Here is a 27,421-nt window from a genome sequence, read left to right as displayed (position 1 = left end):
TAAAATCTTCAATAAGAACAAGTGCCATTGGCAGTCACAGTGCTAGAGAAAGGAAGAAACTTTTTTTTTTTAAATGTTTTACTGGTAATGTAGGTGTTAGGGGGTGCAGAGGTCTGAGGAGGAGGAGCCCAGGTGTACCCTAAAGAGATGGGACTTTAGTATACGGAGGAAGATAGTTAGGGACTGCTGTCCTGACAGTGGTGGGAAGCTCATTCCACCACTGGGGCGCCAAGACAGAGAAGAGCCGCGACCGAGCAGAGCGACCACTACGTCCTCGTAGAGATGGCGGTGCATAGCGGCCAGCAGAGGTGGAGGAACAGAGTGATCAGGCCGAGGATTGGGGACTGACCGTCATTTGCAGATAGGGAGGGGCTGTTCCCTTTACTGCTCTGTAGGCGAGCACCAGGGTCTTGAATCTGTAGCAAGCTGCTACTTTGAGCCAGTGAAGGGTGTGGAGGAGGGGGGTGACATGGGAGATTGAACCACCAAAAGGGCTGCAACGTTCTGGATGAACTGCAGAGGTCAGGTGGTAGAGGCAGGGAGCCTGGCCAAAAGTGAGTTGCAGCAGTCTAGGCGGGTGATAACAAGTGCCTGAATCAGGAGTTGCGCTGCTTCTCTCTTGAGGAATGGGCATATCCTTTGAATGTTGTAGAGGAAGGATCTACAGGAGCGGGCCATCGCTGTGATGTTAGCCGCACACGACAGTTGGTTGTCCAGGATCACCCCAAGTTTTTTTTCTGTCTGGGAGGGGGACACAGTGGAGTTCTCCACCGTGATGGAGAAGTCTTGGAGAGGGCAAGCTTTCCCAGGAAGGAAGAGGAGCTCCGTCTTGTCAAGAGTGAGCTTGAGGTCGTGATCAGACATCCAGGCAGAGATGTCTGTGAGACATGTAGAGATGTGTCGCCACCTGTGTGTCAGAGGGGGTGAAAGAGATAAAATGCTGAATGTCATCAGCGTAGCAGTGGTAAGAGAAACCGTGTGAGGAAATTACAGAGCCAAGAGGTTTGGTGTACAGAGAGAAAAATAAGGGTCCTAGGACAGAGCCCTGGGGACACCAATGGTGAGGGTGCATGATGTGGACAGCGACGATTCTTTATTTGTCACGTGCATACAAGTATACAGTGAAATGCAAAAGTGACAGTGCCACAGAGTATACAAACCAGGAGAGTGCAGAGCCCGAGATGCCCAGCTCTGAGATATAATGCGAGAGTTGGTTACAAACAGCACATCCAAGAGTTTTAGATAAGAAGGGATACCGGTCTGTAGTTTTGGACAACAGATGGGTCAAGTGATGGCTTCGTGAGAAGAGGTTTAACTCTGGCTGTCTTAAAGGCAGCTGGGATAGAACCAGTGGTCAGGCAGGAATTGATGAACCGAACGAACCCTGGATAGGGTAAGGGTCAGTCTTCCTATAATAAGAGAGAGAAAAAAGGAAAAGAAAATCATAATGCGTGTGTGTATTAAATGTGCCCTATGCAGTGCAGAAGGGGCACGGAGAGGTTTTACTACTGTAAAAAGCCATGAACATTTTCTATGACACATCTCAAGGTTGAAACTTACTTGGGTTAGATACTAGAAGTGTTGCTGAGTGGATTGATAGTACATTTCAAGTGTAGCCTTGGAAAAATATTTCTGTATAGTCCATTATTAGTTCTTGGACAATACACTCTCATCTGAGTTTTTTTTATGCACTCTTAAAACCACAAATATTATATGTTGATGATTGAATATGTATTTCAAAAGATAATTAGCATATTGTTTTGTGGTTTAATGATCCATATTTATTATTTTTAAACGCTAAATCGAGTTTAATTTGGGCGCTTTTATTTGGACGAAATCCTGATTTACAAACACCAGAAGTAGGTGGGCGGAGTTGTACTAACGGTGCTGCGGGAACATATGTCTGGTGCAGTACAGGAGCAGCTAAACTAGCCTTCGAGTAAAGTAAAAAACAGGGAGGGGAAATATTGATGCATTCTAAATTATGGAGTTAAGACCGACAAACTCCGCCTGCAATTGTGTTTTGCTATGTGGACTAACATTATGTGTGATATTCGGTAAGTGCTGGCAACATTATGAAAGACGTTGATAACGATCGAATCGCGAATATGATAGCTAACTAAGCCATGCATGCTAACGTAGCTGCCAAATATGCATTGAACAGACGAGAACAGCGAACTAGCTTGTTATGTGGACGATTTATTGTAAACCTGTGAACCGAGGCAATTATGTCGAATAACTCGTTATAGCAAGTATTGATTTGATGCTATAAGTGCTAATATAAAGCGATTGCTAGTTAGTTACACTATCCAGCACAATGGGAAATACACACAAAGATAATATAGTTAGCTAGCTACTGGGACCACTCGTTCCGCTATGGGTGTGAAACGTGTCACGTGATATTGTCATAATGACCTCAAACCATTCGGACTGTTTCGTTTTTGGCCCCAAAAAAGAAATGGTTAGTTTTGACCATATACTTAGGCCCATTGAATGAAAATGAACAATTTTCAAATATACCTTTCCTGACCTATATAAATATATAAGTTTATATAAATATCAGAATAGAAAGCTAGCTAGCTCATTTTTTTTGAGCAGTTATTGAAGAGACCTACTTGGTTTACATGTGTGTGTTGCTCACTCAGCTTGTGTTGGGTTGAAATTCTAAGGCTTGCTGGAAAAGAGTCCAGCTGTTTTATTATTGCATTCTGCTGTGTCAGCAGGGTATTTTTTTCCACTTCTGCCCTTCTGTCTGATCTAACTCTCTCCAAATAGGGAATATGTCCCCATACTCTGAAGGGACCTGTTGAACAACTTGCATGAGTCATGATATAAATGGAACCACACAATGTGTCTGTTGACTGTTATCTAATAACGGAGAACAACTTGGCACTTAAAGCCTCTAGACTTCTATGTATGAGGGAAAGTTTTCTTTAGAAAAACAACTTAATTCAGAGTAACAGACTGAACGCAGGACCTCTTATCAACAGGTACAAAGCCGACATCTGGGATAGATATGTACGCCCCTTCAGAGGTGATCGCTGAGAACGCCACCACGGTGATACTGAAGTGTTCCTTCAAGTCAGCACAGATGGTCAGCAGTAAAGCCACAGTAACCTGGAGCTTTCGCCGTGCAGGATCTGACGCATCAAGTTCAGGAATTAGTGTGAGTCCTGTTTTTTGTGTGGGTCTGTGCATGTCCCCAAGAGCTTTCCCTCAGATCTTTCAGTGTTCTTACACAAAACAGTTTCCTGTTATTATTTAGGCCCGCTGCCACCTAGTGATAGGCCATGGGGGGGGGGGGACGGACGGACGGACGGATGTGTTTGTGAGTGGCTCAATGGTGAACTGAGCAGGGTTATGATAAAGGACACTTCCTCCTGACCACCTGTGGTCCTCTCCTTTCATGTTTGTCCAAAAATAAGCTTTGAATCCATCGCTCCATCGGTCCTCGGTGTCGCAGCAATATGTTGAGACATTTACATTTATATTTTTTACATTTAGCAGACACTTTTATCCAGAGTGACTCACAACAAGTACATTTGTCTAAAGTAAGTGAATCATCTATACATCAGTCATCATAAGAAAAAAATCTATGCTAGGGTTACAATGCTAGAGGAAGGGAGGAAGGACTGAGTGAAAGCCACAGGGAGCTATATGCACATGAAAAATGATGAATGTGACCCATTTTTAAGTGTTGATTTCGCAATGCTGACGTTTGTTATGGGCGTAGCTGGAATAAACCAAAACGTTCTCATTTATTATGTTGCCTAGAGACCTAGCTGTCCCCTTTCTAGAGACCTAGCTGTCTCCTCCTCTAGAGACCTAGCTGTCCCCTTTCTAGAGACCTAGCTGTCTTCTCCTCTAGAGACCTAGCTGTCTTCTCCTCTAGAGACCTAGCTGTCTTCTCCCCTAGAGACCTAGCTGTCTCCTCCTCTAGAGACCTAGCTGTCTCCTCCTCTAGAGACCTAGCTGTCTTCTCCTCCAGAGACCTAGCTGTTCCCTTTCTAGAGACCTAGCTGTCTCCTCCTCTAGAGACCTAGCTGTTTTCTCTCCTAGAGACCTAGCTGTTTTCTCTCCTAGAGACCTAGCTGTTTTCTCTCCTAGAGACCTAGCTGTCTTCTCCTCTAGAGACCTAGCTGTCTTCTCCTCTAGAGACCTAGCTGTTTTCTCTCCTAGAGACCTAGCTGTCTCCTCCTCTAGAGACCTAGCTGTCTCCTCCTCTAGAGACCTAGCTGTTTTCTCTCCTAGAGACCTAGCTGTCTTCTCCCCTAGAGACCTAGCTGTCTCCTCCTCTAGAGACCTAGCTGTCTCCTCCTCTAGAGACCTAGCTGTTTTCTCTCCTAGAGACCTAGCTGTTTTCTCTCCTAGAGACCTAGCTGTTTTCTCTCCTAGAGACCTAGCTGTCTTCTCCCCTAGAGACCTAGCTGTCTCTCCTAGAGACCTAGCTGTCTCTCCTAGAGACCTAGCTGTCTCCCCTAGAGACCTAGCTGTCTCCTCTAGAGATTTAGCTGTCTCATCTTGCCTGTAATGAGCTCTATCCCCTCTCTTAACTCAGTCGGGGAGGAAGTCCCCAACATATCCTCAAAGTTATCTGCCCTCTCACCTTTTAAACAAATTATTTCCGTCTTTCATGGAAATGTTTAACAAGTTGCCCCACAGGTTGATAAACTGGAAAATGCTCGATGGGCCTAGGCAGGCACACCGGAACCTGAGATCTTCTGTTGCAAAAGTGTGCAGTCATGTTACTTGGTTAGGCATACACATCTCAACCAGTTCCCGATGTTACTTGTTTCTCCATTTCCTGTTTTCGTATGTATCCTTGTCGTTGTCATTGGGCAGTTCTGCTGACTATGTGTTTCTCTTCCATGTCTGTACAGATTTTCTATTTTAGTGCCGGGACGCCGTACTCAGGGAACTTACCACAGTTCGAAGAGAGGGTACAATGGGTCGGAGATTTGAACAAAAAAGACGCTTCCATAAAGCTGCTCAATACGCAGTTCAACGACAACGGCACCTACTCATGTGACGTGAAGAACCCTCCCGACATATCGGGCACGCCATCTCACACTGAGCTCAAGGTCGTTGTGAAAGGTACACTTGCAGTGGATCCAAAACAGCAATGTTGTTCTCTTGAGCAAGGCACTTGGCCCCTCCCAGCGGTGTGCGTGCCTATGTGTGTGTCCTCCATAAGTATTGGAAAGAGGATACATTTTGTCTTATTTTAGCTCTACATTCCAACAGTTTGGATTCTCAGCTTTAATTCAGTGTTTAGTTTTTTCAGATTGCTTTCACCATTAAGAAATTACAACCCTTTTTATAAACAGTCCCCTTATTACAGGCCACCAAAAGTATTGGAAAATTGGCTTGACGGGTGTTTCTGGTTAGTCAGGTTTGTTCCGTCACATCATTTGTGCCGGCATAAGAGAGCTGTCAATGTCTAGTATTGATTCTAGGCTTTGCGTTTGTCTTTGGAGTCTGCTATTGGTGTCTGTCAACATGAGGACCTTAAAGACGTCAAGGAAAAAGACTTACCAAAATCAACAGTTTGTAACATCATTAAAAAAAGAAAGAAAGCGCTGGTGAGCTCAGCAATCACAAACGGGTTAAACTGAGAATCTCTACTTTGACCCCATAGTAATGGTTTGATTTCAAATCCAAACTATTGGAGTATAGACCTAAAAGAAGACAAAGTCCTTACTCTTTCCAGTAGTTATGGCGGGCACTGTACTTGCAAGCTATACGTTTGCAATACTCATTGAGAATGACTTGGATTAGCACTGGCCAGAACTCTAGAACTAGGCTAATGACATTTGTGTCACCTGAGAACTGAGATTTATACCATTTAAACCACCATATATTGTTATAAGTTTAATTCAGGTATATATAAGTTTTAAAGATTGTTTTGAACAGCTGCAACACATCAATTGTTTGCTGACTTGATGATCATGATGTTTTGCTTTGCAGAAGCTCTTCCTCAGAACAACACGGCCATTATAGTGGGCGCAGTGTGCGGGGCAGTCATTGGCCTCATCCTCATTGCCGTGGTTACCTACCTGATCATAAAGAGACCAAGAAATACATAGTAAGGTGCACCCTCCATTTTAGCAGGACAGTAATTACAGTAACTGCACTTGTTGTTGTACATATTATTAATTCTTCCGATAACATCAACCGTAATGCCTGACCATGAAATGTAGTCAGTATTTAAAAATGTGATGGTTAACATCCACTGTATATTCCATTAATAATTGATGTTTCAATCAGACAAAAGCAATTTGTCACATGGCCGAGACTAATTTCCCTTCCTTTTAATATGGTTCTTCTCTTGTGTGAAGACCGCTCTGTTGAAAACCACTCACTGCATGTCGTTAATGGCCGTTGACTGCCAGAAACATGCATCCTGAATATTTACAGCTGCCCCTCTGTCTTCTGCTGAAAGCGCCCCTTGCAGTGAATGGTGGTCTACTTTCACTCTGGGATTTCATGGCCTGTTTGGTTGTGGGACCTGCCTGAATCTCTTCTTCTCCTTTTTAACCTTGGTGCGTTTCTGAGTCACACCAGTGCCAACATTGTCAGTCAGCAGACCTTAACACTTAACTCTACTGCATGGGCCATGGGGGTTGGCATCGCCTGAGAAAGCGGCTGTGTGTTTGTCACGTGTGTTCTCTGGGGTAATACAATAACAGGTTTGGATTTGTCACTTAAATGATCTGTCAGAAATATTTTTTCTAATCTAAGATTAGGCAGTTTTCAGAAGTGCATGTATGTGGGGTTAAAATGTACCACCAGTACTTGCTAATGGCCTATAACTATGCATTATTGACCTTGCAGTGTCACATTGGCTTAGCTCAAATGGATGCCTCTGGTTTCTAAACTATAGAATAGGAAGTCATGCTCTAACTAGGAAGTGTTAGAGGAAAATGTCAATTGTAGATGCGTTTTTCTTTTTTCGTAGTCACGGGAGTTAGCGTCAGTTGAGATTTTCTTTTTTTGCCTAAATCATCATGTTAGAGTGCATATTGCATTAGATTTAAATTGAGACCATTTTAACACAGCGTCATAAGCTAAATGCATCTTGACTCAATCCAAAACATCTGAATCTAAAACCTGACACCACCTCAAATATCACCTAAAAATGTAGTGTAGTCTTAGATTGAACAATCTGGTGACAAGAGATGTTGATTTGCATGATCTCTACTTGGCACCCACAGCGGTTGTTTTAAAAGTGCATTGTTAAGCTTGGCTTGTCATCTAACATACATGTTACTGTCTGTCACACATCCACTAGTAACCACTAACCCCCTCCTCTGTCTCACTGTCATCTGGTCTGCCCGCTTCCCCCAACCTTCCTCTAGAAACACATACCCATGGTCTTCATGTTTCATGAAATGCAATGTTTAAAGGAGCGAAATGGTAGTTTATGGCGCTTAAAAATGTATAGAAATTCAATTGTAGGTATCAGTTGAGAATATATGGTTGAAGAAATGACAGACAACAGACTGAGAATTTGCTTTTTAGTGTCTGATTCTATTAGGAAGTACAGAATTAGATTAGCTGAGAGACCTTGTAGAACGATATCAAAATGGAGGACATGGTGTGTGTTTTGCTTCAGGGGAGTGCCTTGTTTACTGCTCAGTGTGTAGAGGACCACTCACTGACATTGGTATGATCTGAATGTACACCAGTGGAGGCTGCTGGGGGTAGAAATCGGAGGACGGGCTCATTGTAATGCATGGAAGAGAATGAGGAATGTTATCAAACACACCTCCACCAGCCTCCCCTGATGTACACAACACTAATCTCTCAAGTGTTTTATTCAAACCTGGCACTCCTTTTTTTTCTCTGGGTGGTGAATGCTGTTTCTCTTAATCTACCACTTTATGTATTCTCTTATCAGCACTTCAAACAGTATTAGATAAATAAGTAGTTTTTTTTTTTAGTTTTTTTTTTTTATAAGTCAATCCAACTTGAAACAGGAGGGTCCTTTTTGATTTAGTTACGTGATCCGTAGGACAAAAGGGTATCAGTATTTGCATAAGCTGCTCTTAATCATGTGCATGCCTGTTTATTTAGTACAGTGCCTCTGCCCGATGTATGTTATTCATGCCAATATCTTCTCCCAGACACTGGGAGTAGTCATTGAAAATATGCCGCATACAGTAAGTCATGTGGAATCCGACCATCTCTCATTGCATTTTTGTCTGTCTCCCATATGTGTGTGTGTCTCTGTGTTTGTGTTTGTGTGTGTGTGTGTGTAAATGTCGCCATTTGTCTGTGCGCCAACTTTTCCCGAACTGCACAAATTGCCCAAAACCTCCGAATCGTAAACCCCCCCCCAACCACAAACTAGCATCACCTCTACCGAGTGTGAGAGCACCCTCGTCACGCGTCCGGGGAAGAAGCCCGAGTCCAGTACGGAGGGCTCCAGGTGTAGCAGCCCCTCCGCCCCGATCCAGGTAGGAGCTGTGAGTGAAACAACCAACCCGCCACACAGGGGACACATCTAAAAAGGGGAGAGGTCTACTCAAGTTAGGATGCACCGCACACACTCACTACATGGGTGGTGACCGGTCCTTGAGAGCTGAGGGATGTACAGGGGCTTTGTTCTAGCACCTACTTATGCACCTACTGTGTTGTAAGTGTGTTGTTCAGTAAGATTGTGATTGGTAGAATCAGATGTGTTTGTGCTGAGCTGAAACACAAGCCTACACACCTTGAGCTCTCCAGGATCAGGGTCGGTGGTCACTGGACTACATGATACGTTCACAAGCAAGGCATAACACGTCTGTTAACAATGTGTTAAGTCTAAATGCTGGAATCTTCTAGCATACTCCATGTCAACTGGCTGTTGCTGACATACGCATGAATAGATGTTTGTGTGTTAATGAAGATGTTCTGCATTTCTTGGGAATGTTTGGAGGCTCAGATGCTGTGCTGTTACACTGATATCGTCAAACACTGATGTTTTAATGTCTAAATAAAATTAGAGCCTGTTTTCATTGTGCTCCAAAAGGCGTTAGTGGTCGAGTTTGCTGGTAAACTGGTGTGTGGGCTGAGGTTTGCTGATCTTGTGAGGGACGGTCATGAGATGTGTTGGGCTGATCTGTTGTGAGAAAGCTGCATTCCTCTGTCTTTCGAAACACTATGGAGGTGTCCTGTGGTGTTGTTTGTAAATGTTGTTTTATCTATGCCAAACAATGCCATCAATGCCATTTCTGAAGGTGGGAAAAGTACACCCACTAGTTTAAACATGCTAGGAAATGCTGTGGAAAATGATACATTTGGCATACATAACCCACTTTTAAAAAAAACAACCTGTTTCACCCCCCCCCCTTTTTGAACTGAACCGAACCAGTGTTACGTGTGTATTTACTAACACATTACACCTTCTTTTTTCTTTTCCTTTTTCCCTCTCTTTATTCCCTCCAGGGGCCAGTTATCTACGCCCAGTTAGATCACTCAGGCAAGAAGAACCCCAACTCATTCCACAAGATGGAGCCAGTGGTCTATGCTGACATCCGGAAAAACTGAAAGGGGCAGAGGATGTGGAGACCAAAAGGGACAGGCCACCATTGCTCACTGCTCGCTGCTTTGGGATGGGTGGGTTGGGTTTGTTAAATACGGGCTTGAACTGATGCTGTTTGTTTTTAACGGTTTATTCTTTCTCTGTCAGAAGCCTTCCATGTTCATGTTTCATGAATTGTATGCAGAGGTTTTAAGTCATGAAAACAACACTCCATTGTACATTAACTGCATGCTTAGGAATTGTAAATAGTTAGGCTTTAGTTGTTTATTCCAAAATGTATTTTATAGTGATGGTGTTTGCTTCCCCTGTTGGTTATACTGTAGTCGGATACCTGCAATGCATCGTTGTTACTCTGCAATCATGTTGCTGTCAGCTAATATCACTCTGTTACACAGCCATAGAAAGAGCTAATATCACTCTGTTACACAGCCATAGAAAGCCTCCTGGTAACATGACTTGGGCAACGACATCATGTGTTGGTGTAGACTTTAGTATTGTGCAGTAGATTTTAACATTGTGTTGTGATATCCATTACTAAAACACTGCCTGTTTATGACTTCCAAACTAAGCTGTTCAATACCGAAACAACAACTCAAACCAAATGAAACTTTTTATTTTTTACACCAGTGTTATTGTACAGAAAATATACACTGGTTTCATGTAATTTATTGACTAACCACAACTTCTCAATCCATAACAAGTTTAACATATTTCCGTTTTAGACTTGGTTTGGTGTGATCATGTGACGCATTACGCCTGAAAGAAATGCATCTTCTGTCTTTTGGAAGCAAAAGGCCAAATACAGCATCTTCCACTAACAGTACACAGATGTATCAATGCTTTAAAATCTTTAAAACACATTTAAAGCTAGACGTTCATAGTCTTTTTGTATGTTCAAAAGCCAAATATTTCCATTACAATGATTTACACTCCAATGTGTTAGTTGGATGTTATGAATTTATAGATTTATTGTCTGTGTAAATGCTGTTGGGCTTCCTTGTATCATTCCTGAATGCAGTGCTTTTACCCCCGACCGACATTTATGCATATGGCTAGTTTATGTAAAATATAGTGCTACTGACTTTAACTCATTCCTTTCTGTTATATGTTGACCAATTTCTTGGTGTTTAGAAAAACAAAAAAAACAATCATTTGCTTCCAAATTACAATTGATTTTGTGAATTGTTATTTTTGTAGATTGTTTGAGAAGCATGGCTTATGCTCTTTCTGGATGCATAGCCATCTGCCATCATGTCTTATACAGCCTTTCAGTCTTAAATGTTTTATGTGTTTCAACTGTATGTTTCTACTGTTGGCAATTTCCTGACTTTGATCTCTTAAGAGTACTTTCATATGAGGCATCCTTCCTTTATTTCAAAGCTGCCATCTCCACTAGTCCTGATTTCATAAAAGTTAGTTAAATGTTAATTGCCATTCCTAGGAACTCCCTGAAAATGCTGGACCGTCTTACTGTATCTCCCTGTCTGTTGCTTGTGCGGTATTAGTAGTGTGTGTGTACGTAGTGATGTACTTATTATGAATGATGAAAGCTTTTCAATTATGCTCATGCTCAAGAAATTAACTTAAAGTTGTGATGAGTGCAGTTTACATTTCACATTCCACTGTCATGATGTCTTAAAAAGTGTGAATTTGTATTTTTGGCCGTTAGGTAGTGATAGTGTGTGTTATTTGGTGCTTGTTCATAATATCTTATGTTGCAAATCTGCACTATGTCCTGCGTATCAAAGACTACAAGCACTATGTGATTTTATTTTTCTTCTCGGTGTGTCCCGTGCTTCTGTTTGATGTCTTAAAACTGGAATGTAGTACATTTAGTGCCTTTGCATTTCATCTACTAACTTGAACACTTGCTCAATAGAAAAATAAGATTCATTTATTTTCCTCTTTTATTGTACTTTTTATACATATAGAAAAAAATATGCCTCTGTACCTAATTTTATATAAAAGCTTTTCCTGATTAGATGTCTGTGTCATTTTAATTGACAGTCCAAACAGGCTCTACCAAAGCTGTTAAATGTAATCGTAGGCTGACAGGGATGTCATTCGTTACAGGGATGTAATTCGATGTTCTGGGTTTTTTTTCTTCCTGATAATCAACATACTTCCTTCACCAGAAATGTTGTGTCACCATAAGAATGCCTAAATAGATTAGATTAGATTCAACTTTATAGTCCTACCCCTTTGTAGTGATTTTCCACAAGGTGGCAAACATGTTTGGTCAGATTTTTCTCTCTGCATGCAGTGTAAAGTGGATGCCGATGCTTTTTAGGTCAGTAAACAGCTTAGGTCATTACTTGTATGCCTAGTGTGTCCTGTAACATATTCAGTCTTCTGTGTCTGGTTCTTATGACCAATGCATTCTTATGACTATTCTCAGTGCATCCTCAACAGAAATGGTGTCATAGTAGCAATCAGTATTATTTGAAGTCCCTCGGGAGACACTGAATCTGGTATCAGGGTGTCAAGCCCTCATTGGCGCGGAGAGGGCAGACACCAGGCCATCTGCCACTGGGGATCAGCTGCACTGGGAAAAGCCCTTAATAAAGCATTCATGAGCAACTGTTAAAGATACGCACGCACACACACACACAGTTACCACGTAAAGCAAAAAGTGCACAGGAAGATGTTATTCACTATGAGTAGGATTAGAATTGAAAATAACAAGTAGTACTTTTCCTTCATTAATATCTCCTTTCCCTTAGATATCTGCTAGTCTAATAAAGTCTAATAAATTTGTGTATTTCGAGGCCGTCAATGACTGATGAGAATGTTGGCAAATGCACTCCCTCTTTACAAGTGACTGGTTCATGTACTGGGTTAAATTATCTACCAGTGGGCTTTTAGTAGGCAAGGTATTACATATGGTTTTAAAGATTGTTAGGATAGGCATAAATCATCAACATGCACAGTGCCCAACAATTACTATGAGTATAACGTATAGGGATTCTCAGCTTTAATTCAGTGTTTTCTTTTTCTAAATTGGTTTCACCATTTAGAAATTACAACCTGGTGATGCTCTGCCAAGCCTGTACTGCAGCCATCTTCAGTTGTTGCTTGTGCTGTCTGGATCCACTCCCAACCACTCTAACCCAGGCTTGCCTGACTGCTCTCAGCCCCTACCTCACTGGCACCTTCAACCTGTCCTTTGCTCATGGAAACTGTTCCCTCTGTCTACAAAACTGCCACCGTCACTCCCAATACTTAAGAAACCTCGACCCCAGTTCCCTGAACAATTCCCGCCCTATCCCCAACTTCCCTTTCCTTGTTACACATTGTTGCCTCTCAACTCCAAGCCTTCATGACCACCAATAACCTGTTTGGACCACTACAATCTGGATTACGTTGCAGGTGTGGTGCTTCGCTGTCCAAATACTTACACAGGGCACTGTATGATATTATAATAATTGTAAATTACTTAATTTCAGAATGTATTCAAGGAAAGATGGCTTTATTTGAATCTCACACAAACATTAATAAGTAATTACAAAAAATGTTAGTAAAAGACATGATTAAAAACAACAATACCATCATTATCAATCTTATTGTACTGTATACTTATGAGCTAAAAAGTTTATACAGTGATAACTTCATTTAAATAGCAAGTGAAATTAACATTTGAATACATTGAAAAGTGTTAATTCAGGTATACATTCACAGTATAATATTCAGATTTCGATTTCCTCTTTTGCTACTAGATCTGAGATTTCACCCTTTCCTTCTGCTATGATATAATACACACCACATTTTCACATTTTTCTTTTGAAATAAAAGATGGATACATACAACTCATAAGAATTATCATAAACTATTGAATACAAGTTGATATATATATAAAAATAAAATACAACATTTAGTTCTCCCCCTTAATTACTTACAGCAAGTAATCCTGTCAGTGTAAGTTCATGATAATTAACAGGTCAATTTGACTGAAAATGTGTCTTGTGACGTGCCTGTCATCTGTGACTTACCTGGCTATGACTGGTAAGTGCTGTGATTCCTAAAATACATTTTGTCAGACACTCAAACAAGCTTGAGTCTAACATTTGAAAGTAGCCAGCTCAGAAGGAGCAAACTATATTAAAATCTTTTTTCAAATGAAAAGTGACTGGAGGTAATGGTTAGTTCCTGATAACCTGCTGTGTGGTAGATAAGAGGCCCCTTGATTTTCACTTTCATTGTCACGCAAGACGGTTACTCCAGTGTGAGATGATTCAGTACTATGGTATGCTACAATATGAGGCTCACTGTAAATGCCAGCTTGTGAGTTGTAGTTTGCATTCCGAAGTAGATGGCCTGTAACTACTGGTTAAGGAAATACGAGGAATCAAGGGGCCTCTTATCTACCACACAGCAGGTTATCAGGAACTAACCATTACCTCCAGTCACTTTTCATCAGTGAGTCTCATATTGTAGCATACCATAGTACTGAATCATCTCACACTGGAGTAACCGTCTTGCGTGACAATGAGGTTTTTCATCAATTAGTTAGTTAAGGCAGAACGGAGACCAAAAGGTATCTTTTCCAAAGAATGATAGGCACTCTGGGAACTGACTGTGACAATTATGCATTATCTGACAATAAACATTTAATAGCCACTAAAGTGAGCAAATGTGGATGTTTTTTGTGCTTCTCACTAAACTAATTACGCCATCAAAATGGCGCACTGTGACAACAGAATACACAAAAACAATAGAAAATATCCAAGTCATACTGAGAAATCACGACAAAGCATAAGACATTGGGTCCCCTTTGACCTGCTTATAGTCTACAATGGAGGAGGGGGATAGCCATGAACACATGACACATGACAACACAAAACATTTTGTGGAAGCATTGACTGGGCAAACAGCCAATCATCAGGCTGCCTGGAGTCAGTGAGTGTTTTGAGGGGGCCTCTGGGTAATGGTGACACAGCCGTGGTAGCTGACACAACGTGGCATTGGCTTCTCCTCTGTCAGTTTTCTGCTCTCGGGGCAGAAAGCCCACACCCGGTCAGTGGCAGTGGTACGCTCGTCTCTCCCCCCCAGGACGTACACCTTCCCTTCACAAACAGTCAGTCCACAGCTCTCCTGTAAGGCAGAGACAGAGTATTGAGTACAGGTCATAGAAAAAAAGGTGATTCATGACAACCTAATATAGCCAATGACATCATAGATTCCAGACCAAAATGAAGGATGGATCATGACCGTATGTAATAGCTTCCTGTCAAATGTGCATACCAGTTTCATTGGCAATCCCACCACATTGCTCCAAGTGTCTGTTTTGGGGGTGTAGCTGTAGATTTTGTCCTGGAGGCCTCCCACGACGTAGATGATGTTATTGTGTGCAATAGCGTTGATGCATCTCTGAGAGACAGGACAGGATGCCACATACGTCCAATGATCCTCCTCGGGGTCGTAGCAATGCACCTGTGTGAAGAGGACAAAGGGCTAAACACTACTTGTCTTGCAAAGGCACGTGGTTTACACAACATCACAACCTCTGTGTAGAAGACAGTCAATGTCTGTTTTGTATGCAAATGAGTTTCCTAAATGACAGAGGTATGTACAGTTTGGAATGCAACTTGTTTCCAAAAGCCTTCCTAAGAATCATGTCATGGCATTTCTATGGGGCTAAAGTCTAGTTTAGTCTCTTTTTCTTGAGTGTGACTATGTCATGGTGGGCTGAAGACTAGAGTAATAATACAATAATACAATATTAACTGCTCCTGCTTTTCTGTTGTCTTGATCTGAAAGGTGCCATTTTAGTGACTGCAAGCCTTACCATCCACATATAACATGCATGTTGAGTTTTAAAAAGTGCAACTGTATGTCCATCTTTCTGAGATTCAACCCGTGTTACCATTTCCATGCGTCTCGCCCCAGACCAATACCTTGTTGGTATTGCAGTCGTTGGTCACGGCCCCTCCAATGACGTAGAGCTTGCCAGAGCAGCCAACCACAGCTGCTGAGCTCAGGGGTAGTGGAAGTGGCGCCACAGTCCTCCATTGGTTATCGTAGACGTTGTAGCACTCCACACTGGACAGCCGCTCCAACCCGCTGTAGCCTCCCACAACATACAGCTGCAACCACCACAGCAGACACACAGCTCCACTCAGTACAGACACACAGCTACCTACAGTACAGGTCTCAAACTAGCAAAAACACATACTCTACTGGTTTCAAACTAGCATATGCACATACTCTACTGGTTTCAAACTAGCATAGCACATTCTCACTGTCTGAAGATGGCCAAAGATGAAAGCGGAAAGGATCACCATCATAGAATTACAGGTATAGTAAGTATAACAAACAACAAAAGTGTAATACATCAGTTTTGCCCACATGGCCTTAATCACTGGTCTTATATGGTCAAAGTGCATTCAAATAGAAAGGGCTAACCTTTCCAAGCAGGGCAGCCATCTTGTGTCTCCACCTGCCCTTGACCAAGCAGGCGACCTTGACCCAGTGGTCCAGCTGGGGCATATACCTCCACACATCTGAGCTGTTCAACTGACCTCCTGTAAGATATCATATCATATGTTATGGTTAGATCTGCAGGCTCAGACAGTAGGCTTATTTCAGGGGCCTGCATAATGAGTCTAAAGGGTGTTTTTCCTACCATTATTTGCATGTGATTGCTAACAGGCTTTGGAAACAGGTTTCTCTCTGAGTTAAGAGATGTAAGGCAATGATACTGTCAAAATCATTTAACTCTAAGAAGCTGAAAACGGTTTGTCTCCCTTGAGGCGGAACAGGTTTTTTTCTTAGCATTCTTCATTCCATTCCATGCATTACACTGAGCCGGTCCTCGGATTTGCAATAGGTGACCTACACTTACAGTTATGTGCATTATTTCCTAGTGTTTTGTTTTTTTACAGGGACATACCTGACACATATACGTTGTTCTGAAGCTCACAGGCAGCAAAATCTGACTTGGAGTATCCTGGGATGGTGGCTCCTTTCACCCACTCTTTGGTGTAGTGGTCGAGTTTCTCAGTGAATGACAGCCTGGCAAAGCCATTCCTGTCGCTGCCTCCGACCACTACAATCATCTCTGCTCTGCCCATGGCCCTGAACACAGAAACACACACACTGAGCTGAGCCTACTATCCCTGGATAACACACATGCACAGCAACACACACTCCCTGAATATGCACTGCTTTGATGAATTAGTGTGTTATCCATTCTCTAAGAAAGCTCCAGCGTGTGTTTTTGATATGAGCATATTACAGCCACGGTGCCGTTTTGCGACTTCACACACCAGTTATGCTTTAGAATGACTTCAGATAGACTAAACATTCACAAAAAAAGGGCACTGTCGTCTATTATCAGTGTCTGACAGAGAGCATGGAGAGCCACAGCTTATGCAAGCTTTTGCACCAGCGCAGCACTAAAACACCGGTTGTAACAACTTGGCATCAATCAATCATCACTCAATGGTCAAGTCCAACTAAACATAGGGCTGGCTTATATGTTTGCCGCTGACCTCCTAGGCCTGGTCCTTGCTGAGTCCACTTCTCTCCCCAGGACCTGGTACCTCCTGGCCTCCAGGAGCAGTGGACGGCACTCCCTGCAGTCCTGGACCAGCTCATCTGTCTCCACCGTGTTGATAAAGAAGACTGGGTCCACCAGGGGCAGACGCACCTGCTCCAGCAACTCCCTGAGGGCCCCTTTCCTCTCGCTGGGCTCGTGGTGCACCCACTTCAACACTGCCTCCACCAGCACCTCTTCTCCCTCTACCTGGAGCTGTTTGCTGTTCAGCAGCTCCACCACCCGCTCCTTGGCTAGACTCAGGAATTCCTCGTGCTTGTAGACCTCCACAAAGTCCCTGTAGAGCATGGTCTGGCACTTATCTGCCAGCGGAGTTATAAAGTAAGAGCAGGCGAAGTCCATGATGCCCAGGCAGTTGGAGTGGTCCACCCGCTCGTCCAGGAAGCGCACGCAGGCCTTACTGAGCACGCTCACGCCCAGCAGGTCGGCGGCGCTGAAAACGCTGCCCACGTTGTCCTCGCCCAGGGCCACTTTGCCTTCGTACATGAAGTTGAGGACCGTTTCCATGGTGGCGGCGGGCACGCCTTGCAAGAGAACGACGGGCTGGCGGCTCTCGCGGAGCTGCCCGTTGAACATGGTGCGGAAGTAGAGGCTGCTGGCGCTGAGTGAGGCGCGGTGGCAGGGGAACTCGGCGCCGTCCACCTGGAGGACCACGTCGGTGAAGGTGCCGCTCTGCCGGTAGGCGTTGAGAACCTGGAGGATCTGTTCAGCGTGGCTCGGGCCCTCGCAGAAGTTGACCTCTTTCCTCTGGTTGCTCTTCTGGAGCTCATCGCTGCTCCCGAACCCCATGGTAAACAGACAGGGACTGTAGCAAGAGGACACACAGTTAAGCTACAATCAGTGGGTTATTAAACGCTACAAAATGTCACCCCCCCCTCCCCCCCACCACATATACAGCTGAGGGATGGGTTGAATAAATATGACCACTCAAATACATAGACAGAACTCTGGATGCAAGGACTGACAGTCTGTGACATCAACATTGATAAGCAATGCTGTGTTTGTTTATGCTCCAGTTGTTTGCAAACATTTGAGTAAAACCGCCTTATATTATGGGTTATAATAGAGTTGTATTAAGACAGTTGTATTAAGCTCATGTGGCATATCCCAAAACGATTTTTAATGTATAGTACGAACTACGGATTGTGGCTTTAATACTCACACATATTTCCATGAATAGGATACAAATATCCATATTTCCATGAATGGGATACAAGCTGTATTATAATAGTCGTAATGCATACTTAGTGCATTTCATAAGCTTTGTAAAGGTGGTAGTATGTTACACCGAAATAGATCACAGTATTTCGCATGGCTGCTGTCATTGGAGTGGACATATTTGGGCGCAAATAATAGTACAATAATGAAGCAGTCTATGCGCAAACCACACTGTCCGCACACCGTGAAATTTGATAGGGACAGAGCAGCTGTGTTCCGTGCGATAATATCGGGACGGCGGCAGCCAGCGTGCGTGGTTATTGTTCCAATCAGGACCTAACCCTTTGTCAATCCCCCTTTGATAGGCTATAGAAGCATTCTCCATTCGGAACCTTGCCGTTACGAATTTTGTGTGTAGAATAAAAACATTTGAAGATGAGAGCTACTCTATCATAATGTGTCTTCTACTTTTAGTTTGACTCAATATGATATAAGCCTACTCAACACGCACTGCTTTAGAAATACACTATTATCATGCGTTAATCTATCAATCTGAAAGAATAGCCTATTTTCAACAAGGGAAGATTTTGAGTAGCCTATAGTATATTTTAATTTAATTTCCAAATAGGTTCGTTTTATTACATTACAAAAGTGGCATTATACTAGGCTACTCTCTAACGTCAGAAAATATGCCTATTTCAAATGAAAATATTCAGCTTTGATAGGCTAGAAAATACAAAGAAAACTTACCTTTGAGCGCACTTCACCTGAAAGAGGGCTGATATGTCAAAGATATCGTAGAGAGCATTCAGCGGCAACACAGAACAGGTCAGCTGCTATGCCACTAAAACAATGACGGTGAGTGGGCTTTTTATATGATCGTTAAATAATAGTGCGAATACAGAGGAACAACCTGAACGTGTCCACCGTGTACCTGCCGCCGTGAGACGAACGGGGAGGAGCAAAGACTGCAATTACTCTGACAGACAAAGGGAGTCCAGGACCCGCTGCCCGTTCGAACATGGCTTGCCTCTGTTGACACTTGGAATGTTTGGCAGCACTACTGCACTACTGAGGAACTCCGGATATCAATCAGGCATTGTTATGGTGTACATTTATACCATGGAACTACTACAAACATTTCCCTGTAGTCGAACAAATGAGGGTCGGTGGATGGGGGATGGCTGTCTTTGGCAAATCTACTGCTCCGAACTGCCTATAAGGAGGCAGGCTGTGCTTTAATAGAACATTTTAAAACAACAATAGCCTACTGCCCTACTTTATTAGGACTAACATATACACAGAAATTGACCACCTCCAAGAAAAGCTCCCCTATTTACAGTGCTGTAACCCTAACCCTAACCCTAACCAAAACAAATTTAACAGTAAACATTACACACAAAGAGTTGCAAAAGAATAGTAAACGTAAAACAATATAAACCTTGTCCCATTTAAAATGTTGTATTATTGACGATGTTGTATCAATGTGCAAATAGTTAATGTACTGCAGGAAAAATAGATCAATAGTTATATAAGGGTTGTATTTACAGTTGTGTTTGTGCTCAACTGGTTGCCCCTTTCTTATGACACCAGCTCACAGATGTTGCTGCTGTGATGCACACTGTAGTATTTCGCCTAGCAGATATGGGAGTTTATCCAGGTTTGTTTTGTTTTTTAAATTCTTTGTGGGTCTGTGGGTCTTTTGTGGACAGTGTGCACATAGCATCTCTCTCTCTCTCTCTCTCTCTCTCTCTCTCTCTCTCTCTCTCTCTCTCTCTCTCTCTCTCTCTCTCTCTCTCTCTCTCTCTCTCTCTCTCTCTCTCTCTCTCTCTCATATGATTTCATAGCCAGTTCTATAAACATAAGCTATACACGTGTGGGATTTGTCCTGTTGTTCAACGGTAATTTCAATTCATGATAAGTGGACCGATTCGTTGAAGAATGAGCCATAGCCTACAACTTTCATAACTCAAAATATAAGCCCGTTTTACGTTGACAATGTATTTGTATTATTCTGTATTATTCATCGTCTATGAATTAGAGAGTGGTCACACTTCCGCAGTTCCTTTTCTGAACTTAGTGGCGGTTTAAATGTGGTGGTTTAAATGTGGATGGTGATAAACGAGAGCATCGCTGACATCTGCTGACGGTAGATAATGTTGCCCAGTAGGGTCTGATTGAGGACTTTGGCGCTAGAGGGAGACACTGACCTTTGTTATAAAGACGATACGTGTTTTAACTGTATAGCGTCATTCAGTGGGTAGTATAGTCCACCTGGGCCTAGATAAGACTACTATTTTAAATGTAGCGACAGAATCACGTTCCTATTTATTTTTTCCTATGGGAATGTTGAGTCGTCCTGTAAGTTATTTCTAATAGTCATGACAGCGGTTAGGCTCTCACACTTGGATCCGTGAAAGGAAAACCAAAAGTATAGGAATCCCTTTGAGAATTGGGATATATACAAAGACTAGGGAAAGAAGGGCCATGTCATGGGGATTCCCCTTTGAGCTCGATATAAACTGGTTGAGGATGCTGCGTGGGCAACGGATGCAGGCTCACTTTAACACTTTGATAGGCAGGCTAACCCCCAGGATAAAGTCGGGGATCTTCCCGTCACTGTGCCTTAATGGCAGAACATTTCAAAAGACGCCAAGGATGGAGATGGTAAGACACAGATAGGCCTATTTTTGCGTTTTGCATTGGGTTTTTGTGTGAGCATTTGGGTGTCATTTTCTGCATAGGTGTGTGGTGTGTTGCGTGGGGGATTGAAAGCAGAAATGGAAAATCCGTGGTAGATAGACTATGATATTGCATGATAGACTACAGGCAAAAACCATAAGGCTTGGAAGTTGACATGCAATTGTCCTGTGAATGTGCAAGTTGTCTTTCTCAGAGGAATAGAATAACATTTTGGTTAGTTTATGATAGCATGGCTGGCAGAAAGGCCACATAATAAATTGTCTCTCCATCAAGTGATTTCTAAAGTTTATGTGTTTGCATGCCTAACTGTTTACAGAAAGATACAAGGAATTTATAACCTCACCATGCACACAGCTGCTCCAGAATTAACAACTTGAAGGAAGGACAAGTTATTAACTAGATTTGATGTGTGTGTGTGTGTGTGTGTGTGTGTGTGTGTGTGTGTGTGTGTGTGTGTGTGTGTGTGTGTGTGTGTGTGTGTGTGTGTGTGTGTGAGCGAGAGAGAGAGAGAGAGAGAGAGAGAGAGGGGGGGAGAAAGAGAGAAGGGTGGGATAAAGAGTGAGAGAAATTGGTGAGAGATTGGAGGGAGTGTGGAGGGAATCGACTTCCCAATCCCATATACGGTATTTCCCCAAATAAAGGGAAGGGGGGAAAAACAACAATGATGCAGGATATACACACAGGATGTGTTTGCCGGGACCAGCGCTGAAAGGTACAGGGTAGAGTCGTCTGTGTGTGTGTGTGTGTGTGTGTGTGTGTGTGTGTGTGTGTGTGTGTGTGTGTGTGGGTGTGTGGGTGTGTGTGTGGGTGTGTGTCAGTGAGGATGTGAGAGTACCACGGGAGCAGCAGCATGATCGGAACACACTGCAGGGGAGAGTAACCTTCACCCAGAGAGGTAAACACTGGATAATGACAGTTGTGTTATGATATGCATGGTTTTTACATGTGTAGCTTGCTGGTTTGAGTGAGTGATTGGAAGCTCTTGGGGGAAGGATTGTCGCGTGTGCTGTGCAGCAAGTTGAGAGGTGAGGAGGAGAGGAGAATGAGCGTTGAGCAGGGAAGGCTGTGGGAATGTTTTCTGTAAATGGAGGAAGACATTGAAGGAGAGTAGAGGTGAATGAGTTTTCAGATAAATCAATACAGAATGTGCTGTTGGCTGACAGCATAGTTTGGTTAGTTTTCTTGAGTTATCATAAGAGTGTCCTGGGAGTATTATCTTCTCATTAGGAATACAAGTATTGAACTGCTGCATGTTATCTGAGTGATGTGGTGTGGGCAACATTGCACTCAAGACAAAGTTGAGTTAGTGAGTTTTTTTTTTAGTTTTTTTCTAAGTAGAAGTATGAGGTAAGACATGTTTAAGTAAAACTTGTAAATCATGGGATGATTCAAAAGTGTCACCACTGTGAGTAAATACTATTTGTTTCAATATCCAGTATTTCAGGTTCTCATTGACTGCCTGTAACAATTGATAAACGTTCTCGGCTTGGGTGATCAGTGGAAGTTTCCTTTTGCATCACTAGAAGAAAAACAAGCATGAGATAAATAAATGCTAAATATAGTAGTAATAAGTAAAATACCATCTCTATACCTCTATCTTTGAAATATTGCATAACACTGTGTTTTTTTCATGTATGAGCAGATTGTTATTATTAATGTTTGCTCATGTATGACATGTATGTACACCAGAGAGATGATCAGGACTGAGAGATAATGCAATCATAGTTTCTTGTCACATATCTCTTTATTATTATTTATTAAATTACTAAGTCATTTAGTATTCATGCAAAGTATACCTCACAAGCAAAGCCTTGCATGTACAGAACCTACCAAAACAAACAAAGTCTAGCTCAGTGATTTATTAAGTGGTGCTATGACGTTGTAAGTGGAATATGAAGCACGTCATGTCAAACAATGGCGTCCGTGCATCAGCATATTTATAACACCGTCATAGGTCAGCTAGCCACACTGACTAAACTACTTCCCTGTTAGGTATTTCTCCTCTGTATAAATTCATGTCATAACACCATCATTGTATCTTCTGCACTCATGTGTGTTCTGCCTCATGTCAACCCCTCTGCTATCTCCCAGCACCATGGCAGCCTACCTCTGGCTGGTCCTGGCCATCATCAGTGATATGGCAGTATGCTTAAGTCCTCCGCGTCAGCTCTCCCCCTGCCAAGTGGTAAGTGAACGGAACTTCTGCAGCATGCTTCTGATATCTGTCAAATGTAACACGTTTGGCCGCTTGTAATGTATGTACTCTGGAAGACCAAAAGTTAAAGTGACATTATGTGCGTACAAAATTATTCATTAGAGAACATTTGTGATTCAGATACTTGTAGTTTTCGAGTATTTAGTTAGTTGTAGCATTTAGTTAGTTGTTGTATTTAGTTAAGTAAGTGTCTACAAAAGATTTCTCCTTTTTATTTAAGTGTTTTATATATATATATATATATATATATATATATATATATATATATATATATATATTGGAGGATAAATCATTGTATTATTATTATTATTATTATTATGTGTTACCATTATTATTATTATTATTATTATTATTATTATTATTATTATGTGTTACCATTATACAGTAAACAGTGCAGATGTCAATGAAAATATCAGGTGCTTTAAAAGTATGTGGGCGCAGATATAGTTTCTATTGAAGCCTTGTGATCTGAAACTGATCCTTTTTGTTCTGTTTCCTCGTGCTCTGAAGACCATATAGTAGAACGTTTGTTAACCACTTAACTTGCTCTCACTTACTCTTTCATTATCAAATGAAGCTAAATTCAAAAATTTGCTCTCAATAACCCACCGGGTAAAATGAAGGTAAATTATCTTGGATGTACTGTAGAAAGAAACACCGGTGGAATGTTTTTCTTTCTCATACTGTAGCTCTGTACTTGTGGTGCATTTTACCCTCATCCACTACAAGAGAGTGTTTTGCCATTACTAGACTGAATGATTCCAAGTCAGAATGATTCCAAGTCGTTACATGGCATGTTCCCTGGGATACTGACTTCCTTGGCACTGAAGCGTTGCAGTGACAAGTGTCTAATTTTAGTCTATTTCCGTATTTTGATGAAGCAGCTCTGCGTCCGTAGCCAAACCCCAGGGCTGCTCTCCAAAAGGGAACGTTCCCTCTCAGTTATTGTCAACCTGGATCTGATATTACACAGCGTCCATTCATTATGAAGGCTCAGGCATAGTTCTGCCCTTTGGTGATTCTGCCCTTTCTTCTCTACTTACGTGAAGACATGAGAGATCAATCTGATATAAAAATGTAGTTCTGGGAATTTATTACAGTCCCGACTATGAACAGAAATACTATATGAACAGAGAGGTTGATTTTGGACAGGGCAGGAAATTGCCTCTAGGATGAGAACTGATGTCAGTGTGGCAGTTTGAATGGAATAGAGAGGCGTTTTGAGAGTTGGTGTAGAGAGTAGAGAGGCGTTTTGAGAGTCGATGTCCATTGCTTTTGCACTTTCTTCACTAGATGTAAAACATTTACAAACTAATTATTAATGTGTGTACCCACTCTCTTAATAATCTGTGTCAGTAAACTGTTACATTTTGAATCTTAAGATTCATGATTTGTTTGTGTTTTAAGGTTATTCAAATTGTATATGAGTGATTATTATAAAATTGAACAAGTAGAAGGGAGCGCCAGCTTAATTATCCAGCCAGGAGAAAGCTCTTAGATAAGCTTGTCTTTTAGCCAAGATACTCTGGAATGCTTGCCGTTGACTTCCAAACCACAAGTATGCCAAGAACCTTAATCCACTTTATTTTATGGGAGTTGAGCAAGTGTGTGTGTGTGTGTGTGTGTGTTTTTCATGGGCTGTATTTAGAGAAAGGACTCAGGCCGTATGGTTTCAATTATCAGCCACACTGATAAGTGAATGTTTGAATGTTTCAAATAATTATGGAAAAATTATTTTTCCACAAGGCATTTCGAAAACTCCCTAGGTGGAAGAGAGGGGATGTAATAAGAGCTTGTTTTATGAGGTGAAAACCCCACAAGAAGCCTCACAGTCTCCGCTGGCTGCCAAGAACATAGATACAATGGCTAATAAAACAACTCTCTATATGTGCATAAAACATTTGGTCTGTAAGAGGGTAAAATGACAAGGTGACATGTGGTCATCTGAAAGTATGAGGTAGTGTTGTGGAGGCCAAAGCTCATTTCTCTCCTTGTTTTGTCCACAGGTCCAAATGGACGTACTCTGCAACAATCGGAAGCTGAGGACTGTCCCGACCAAACTTCCTCATGGCATCCAAAGACTGGACCTGTCTTGGAACCTCCTACAGAATCTTACTGAGGAGGTTCTAGCATTCTACACAACTGTTCATCACCTGAACTTCCACTCCAACAAGATCCAGTTCATCCAACCAGGTCTGTTCAAAAACATGACCAATCTAAAAGATCTAGACCTCTCCAGGAACTACTTGGATGTTTTTGCTATTTCGAAAACCAACATTGGGCCTCTTTCAGCCGTGGAAAGGCTTGACCTGTCAGGCAATGGGCTATACACAGGGATGACCGACTACTTCCTTAGTGAAGCCCCAGCACTGGTGAACCTGTCTTTGAATGGTAACAGTATCACCAAAGTGGGCACTGACACCTTTTGTGGATCTTTGGCCTTGAGAAACATTGACCTCCACAATAATGTCATCTTAGAGATCGAAGACGGAGCGTTTGACTCGTTGCAGCATCTGTCTGAACTTGATTTGTCCATGAACTCCATCACTTGCATCACTGACTTTAACCTCTCCCAACTGAAGGTGCTTAACCTCAGTAGGAACAGCATGGAGTGCTTCCAAACCACAGACTCAGACCTTGAGTATGAGCTCCTCTACCTTGACCTGAGGGAAAACAAGATCCACTACTTCCCCCTTCTACCCAGAAGAAACAAGCTCATATACCTGGATCTGTCCAGGAATCGTCTGATGAGCGTCAACACTACAGGCACAGCGGACGAGTTGGAAAACTTCAGAGACACATTCATAGCTCACACCAAATCTGGTGGAAGTAGCAGACACCAGGACTTCTCAAGGCTTGTGTACCTCGACATGAGCTACAACCAGATCAAGAGCATACCACAGTCTTTTTTATGTACCATGGTGTCGCTTGAGGTTCTGAATATAAGCAATAACTGTCTCGGAGAATTTTCTGTGGACCAGGAAAGCCCTCTGAACTCTCTAAAGACCCTCGACCTCAGCTACAATGCCTTGCAGAATCTATCGCTTGGGGAAAACACTTTACGGTCACTGGTGGAGCTCTTCTTACAAGGGAACTACCTAAGCACTGTTGAGTCTGGAACATTCCAAAGACTGCCCAGTATCAGAGACCTTCACCTCCAGCTGAACTATTTAAAGGTCTGCACCTCGAAGCGGAAGCCACCCCAGACAGACCACAACTCACAAGATCCTCCAGAGTGTGTCTCTTTTACCTCCATACCAACCTTGCATTTCCTGTACCTCTCAGAAAATAGTCTTGAGGTCCTCCCTCCATATGCTTTCCAAGACAGCCCACTGAGATTGCTTGACTTGTCCCTAAACCCAGGCTTGGACATTCACCAAAATGCCTTCTCTGGTCTAGAGACCTCCCTAACTCACCTCTCACTGAGGGAAAACCAAATCCCAGAACTGAACATGGATCTCTCTTTGCTCAGCAGTCTCAGGTTTGTGGACCTGTCCACCAACAAATTGACCACACTCCCCCTGTGGAACAAAGAGTCCTCCATTGAGTCCCTGAACCTACAGAACAACAACCTTGTGTCTCTGGAATACAACACGGTCCTCGTCCTAGAGCGGACGCTCAAGACCCTTTATGTGGGCTCCAACCCCCTCAGTTGCTGCAGCAACCCCCGTTTCCTCGACATGGTCCAGCGCTCCACTGTGGTTGTCCCGGACATTGCCATGGTAACATGCCAGTACACAAAAGACTCAGAACCTGTGAAGGTGAACATTGGGAGTGTGACACAGGAGCAGTGTCAGACACTGGACAGTAAGAGCATAACCATCATTGTCATTGTGGTAACAGCTCTGGTGCTGATTGCAGTGCTGGTACTGGTCTTTAAGGTGTGCCACCGTAAGAGACCCAGGCTCAATAGCACCTTCAAGGCCTGAGGGAGGTGTCCCCAATGTGATTGGGGAGAAAGGAATGCTCTCCACATAAGGACAGAGAAACACTGAGCCTGTAAGTGGCTTTTAACGTGAAGTGTGCACTATTCTCTGCAACATCTTGAGGAATTTTGAACCAAGCCAAGCTTGAAGTAAGAGGGTCCACTAGATATTTCAGCTCCTTTGTGAAGATAAAAGAAAAACAGTAATGTTAAACAAATGACCACAACAAAGTGATTCTACTGAAGAAAGAGGGGAATAACTTCAATGAAAAGAAGAAGTTGATCTACCAGGAAATGGTGTGAATCACTTGAGGTCAGGTTGGAACCATGTTGTGG

The 27,421-nt window shown here is 42.5% G+C and overlaps 3 protein-coding genes across 5 annotated transcripts; 2 read left to right on the top strand and 1 right to left on the bottom strand.

Annotated features, from left to right (window-relative positions):
• The first annotated feature begins 1,912 nt into the window (after positions 1-1,912).
• On the top strand, positions 1,913-11,510 carry mpzl1l (myelin protein zero-like 1 like). 3 transcript variants are annotated; one of them, XM_083697248.1, is made up of 6 exons: positions 1,913-2,057; positions 2,991-3,166; positions 4,881-5,094; positions 5,968-6,085; positions 8,354-8,459; positions 9,433-11,510. In XM_083697248.1, the coding sequence occupies exons 1-6, from the start codon at positions 1,985-1,987 to the stop codon at positions 9,532-9,534; spliced, it is 789 nt and encodes a 262-aa protein (XP_083553374.1). In that variant the 5' UTR covers positions 1,913-1,984; the 3' UTR covers positions 9,535-11,510. The 3 variants fall into 3 exon arrangements, with proteins under 3 accessions (XP_083553374.1, XP_083553373.1, XP_083553375.1); XM_083697247.1 differs by having other exon boundaries at positions 8,354-8,468; XM_083697249.1 differs by having other exon boundaries at positions 1,938-2,057; positions 2,975-3,166; positions 8,354-8,468.
• A 1,479-nt stretch (positions 11,511-12,989) lies between these two features.
• Positions 12,990-19,269, bottom strand: klhl35 (kelch-like family member 35). The gene is made up of 7 exons (XM_083686520.1): positions 18,993-19,269; positions 17,020-17,889; positions 16,419-16,603; positions 15,932-16,050; positions 15,424-15,612; positions 14,771-14,959; positions 12,990-14,620 (listed from the first exon to the last, which is right to left on the bottom strand). Exons 2-7 carry the CDS (start codon positions 17,871-17,873, stop codon positions 14,423-14,425), a joined length of 1,734 nt encoding a protein of 577 aa, XP_083542646.1. The 5' UTR covers positions 17,874-17,889; positions 18,993-19,269; the 3' UTR covers positions 12,990-14,422.
• A 3,771-nt stretch (positions 19,270-23,040) lies between these two features.
• On the top strand, positions 23,041-27,173 carry lrrc32 (leucine rich repeat containing 32; the record flags this gene model as incomplete). The annotated part of the gene is made up of 2 exons (XM_083665141.1): positions 23,041-23,130; positions 25,167-27,173. The coding sequence occupies 2 exons, from the start codon at positions 23,041-23,043 to the stop codon at positions 27,087-27,089; spliced, it is 2,013 nt and encodes a 670-aa protein (XP_083521267.1). The 3' UTR covers positions 27,090-27,173.
• Between the last annotated feature and the right edge of the window lie 248 nt (positions 27,174-27,421).

This window comes from Argentina silus (genome assembly GCF_951799395.1).
Source record: "Argentina silus genome assembly, chromosome: 2".
NCBI classification, from domain to species: Eukaryota; Metazoa; Chordata; class Actinopteri; order Argentiniformes; family Argentinidae; genus Argentina; species Argentina silus.
This window is presented reverse-complemented; position numbering and strand designations above follow the sequence as displayed.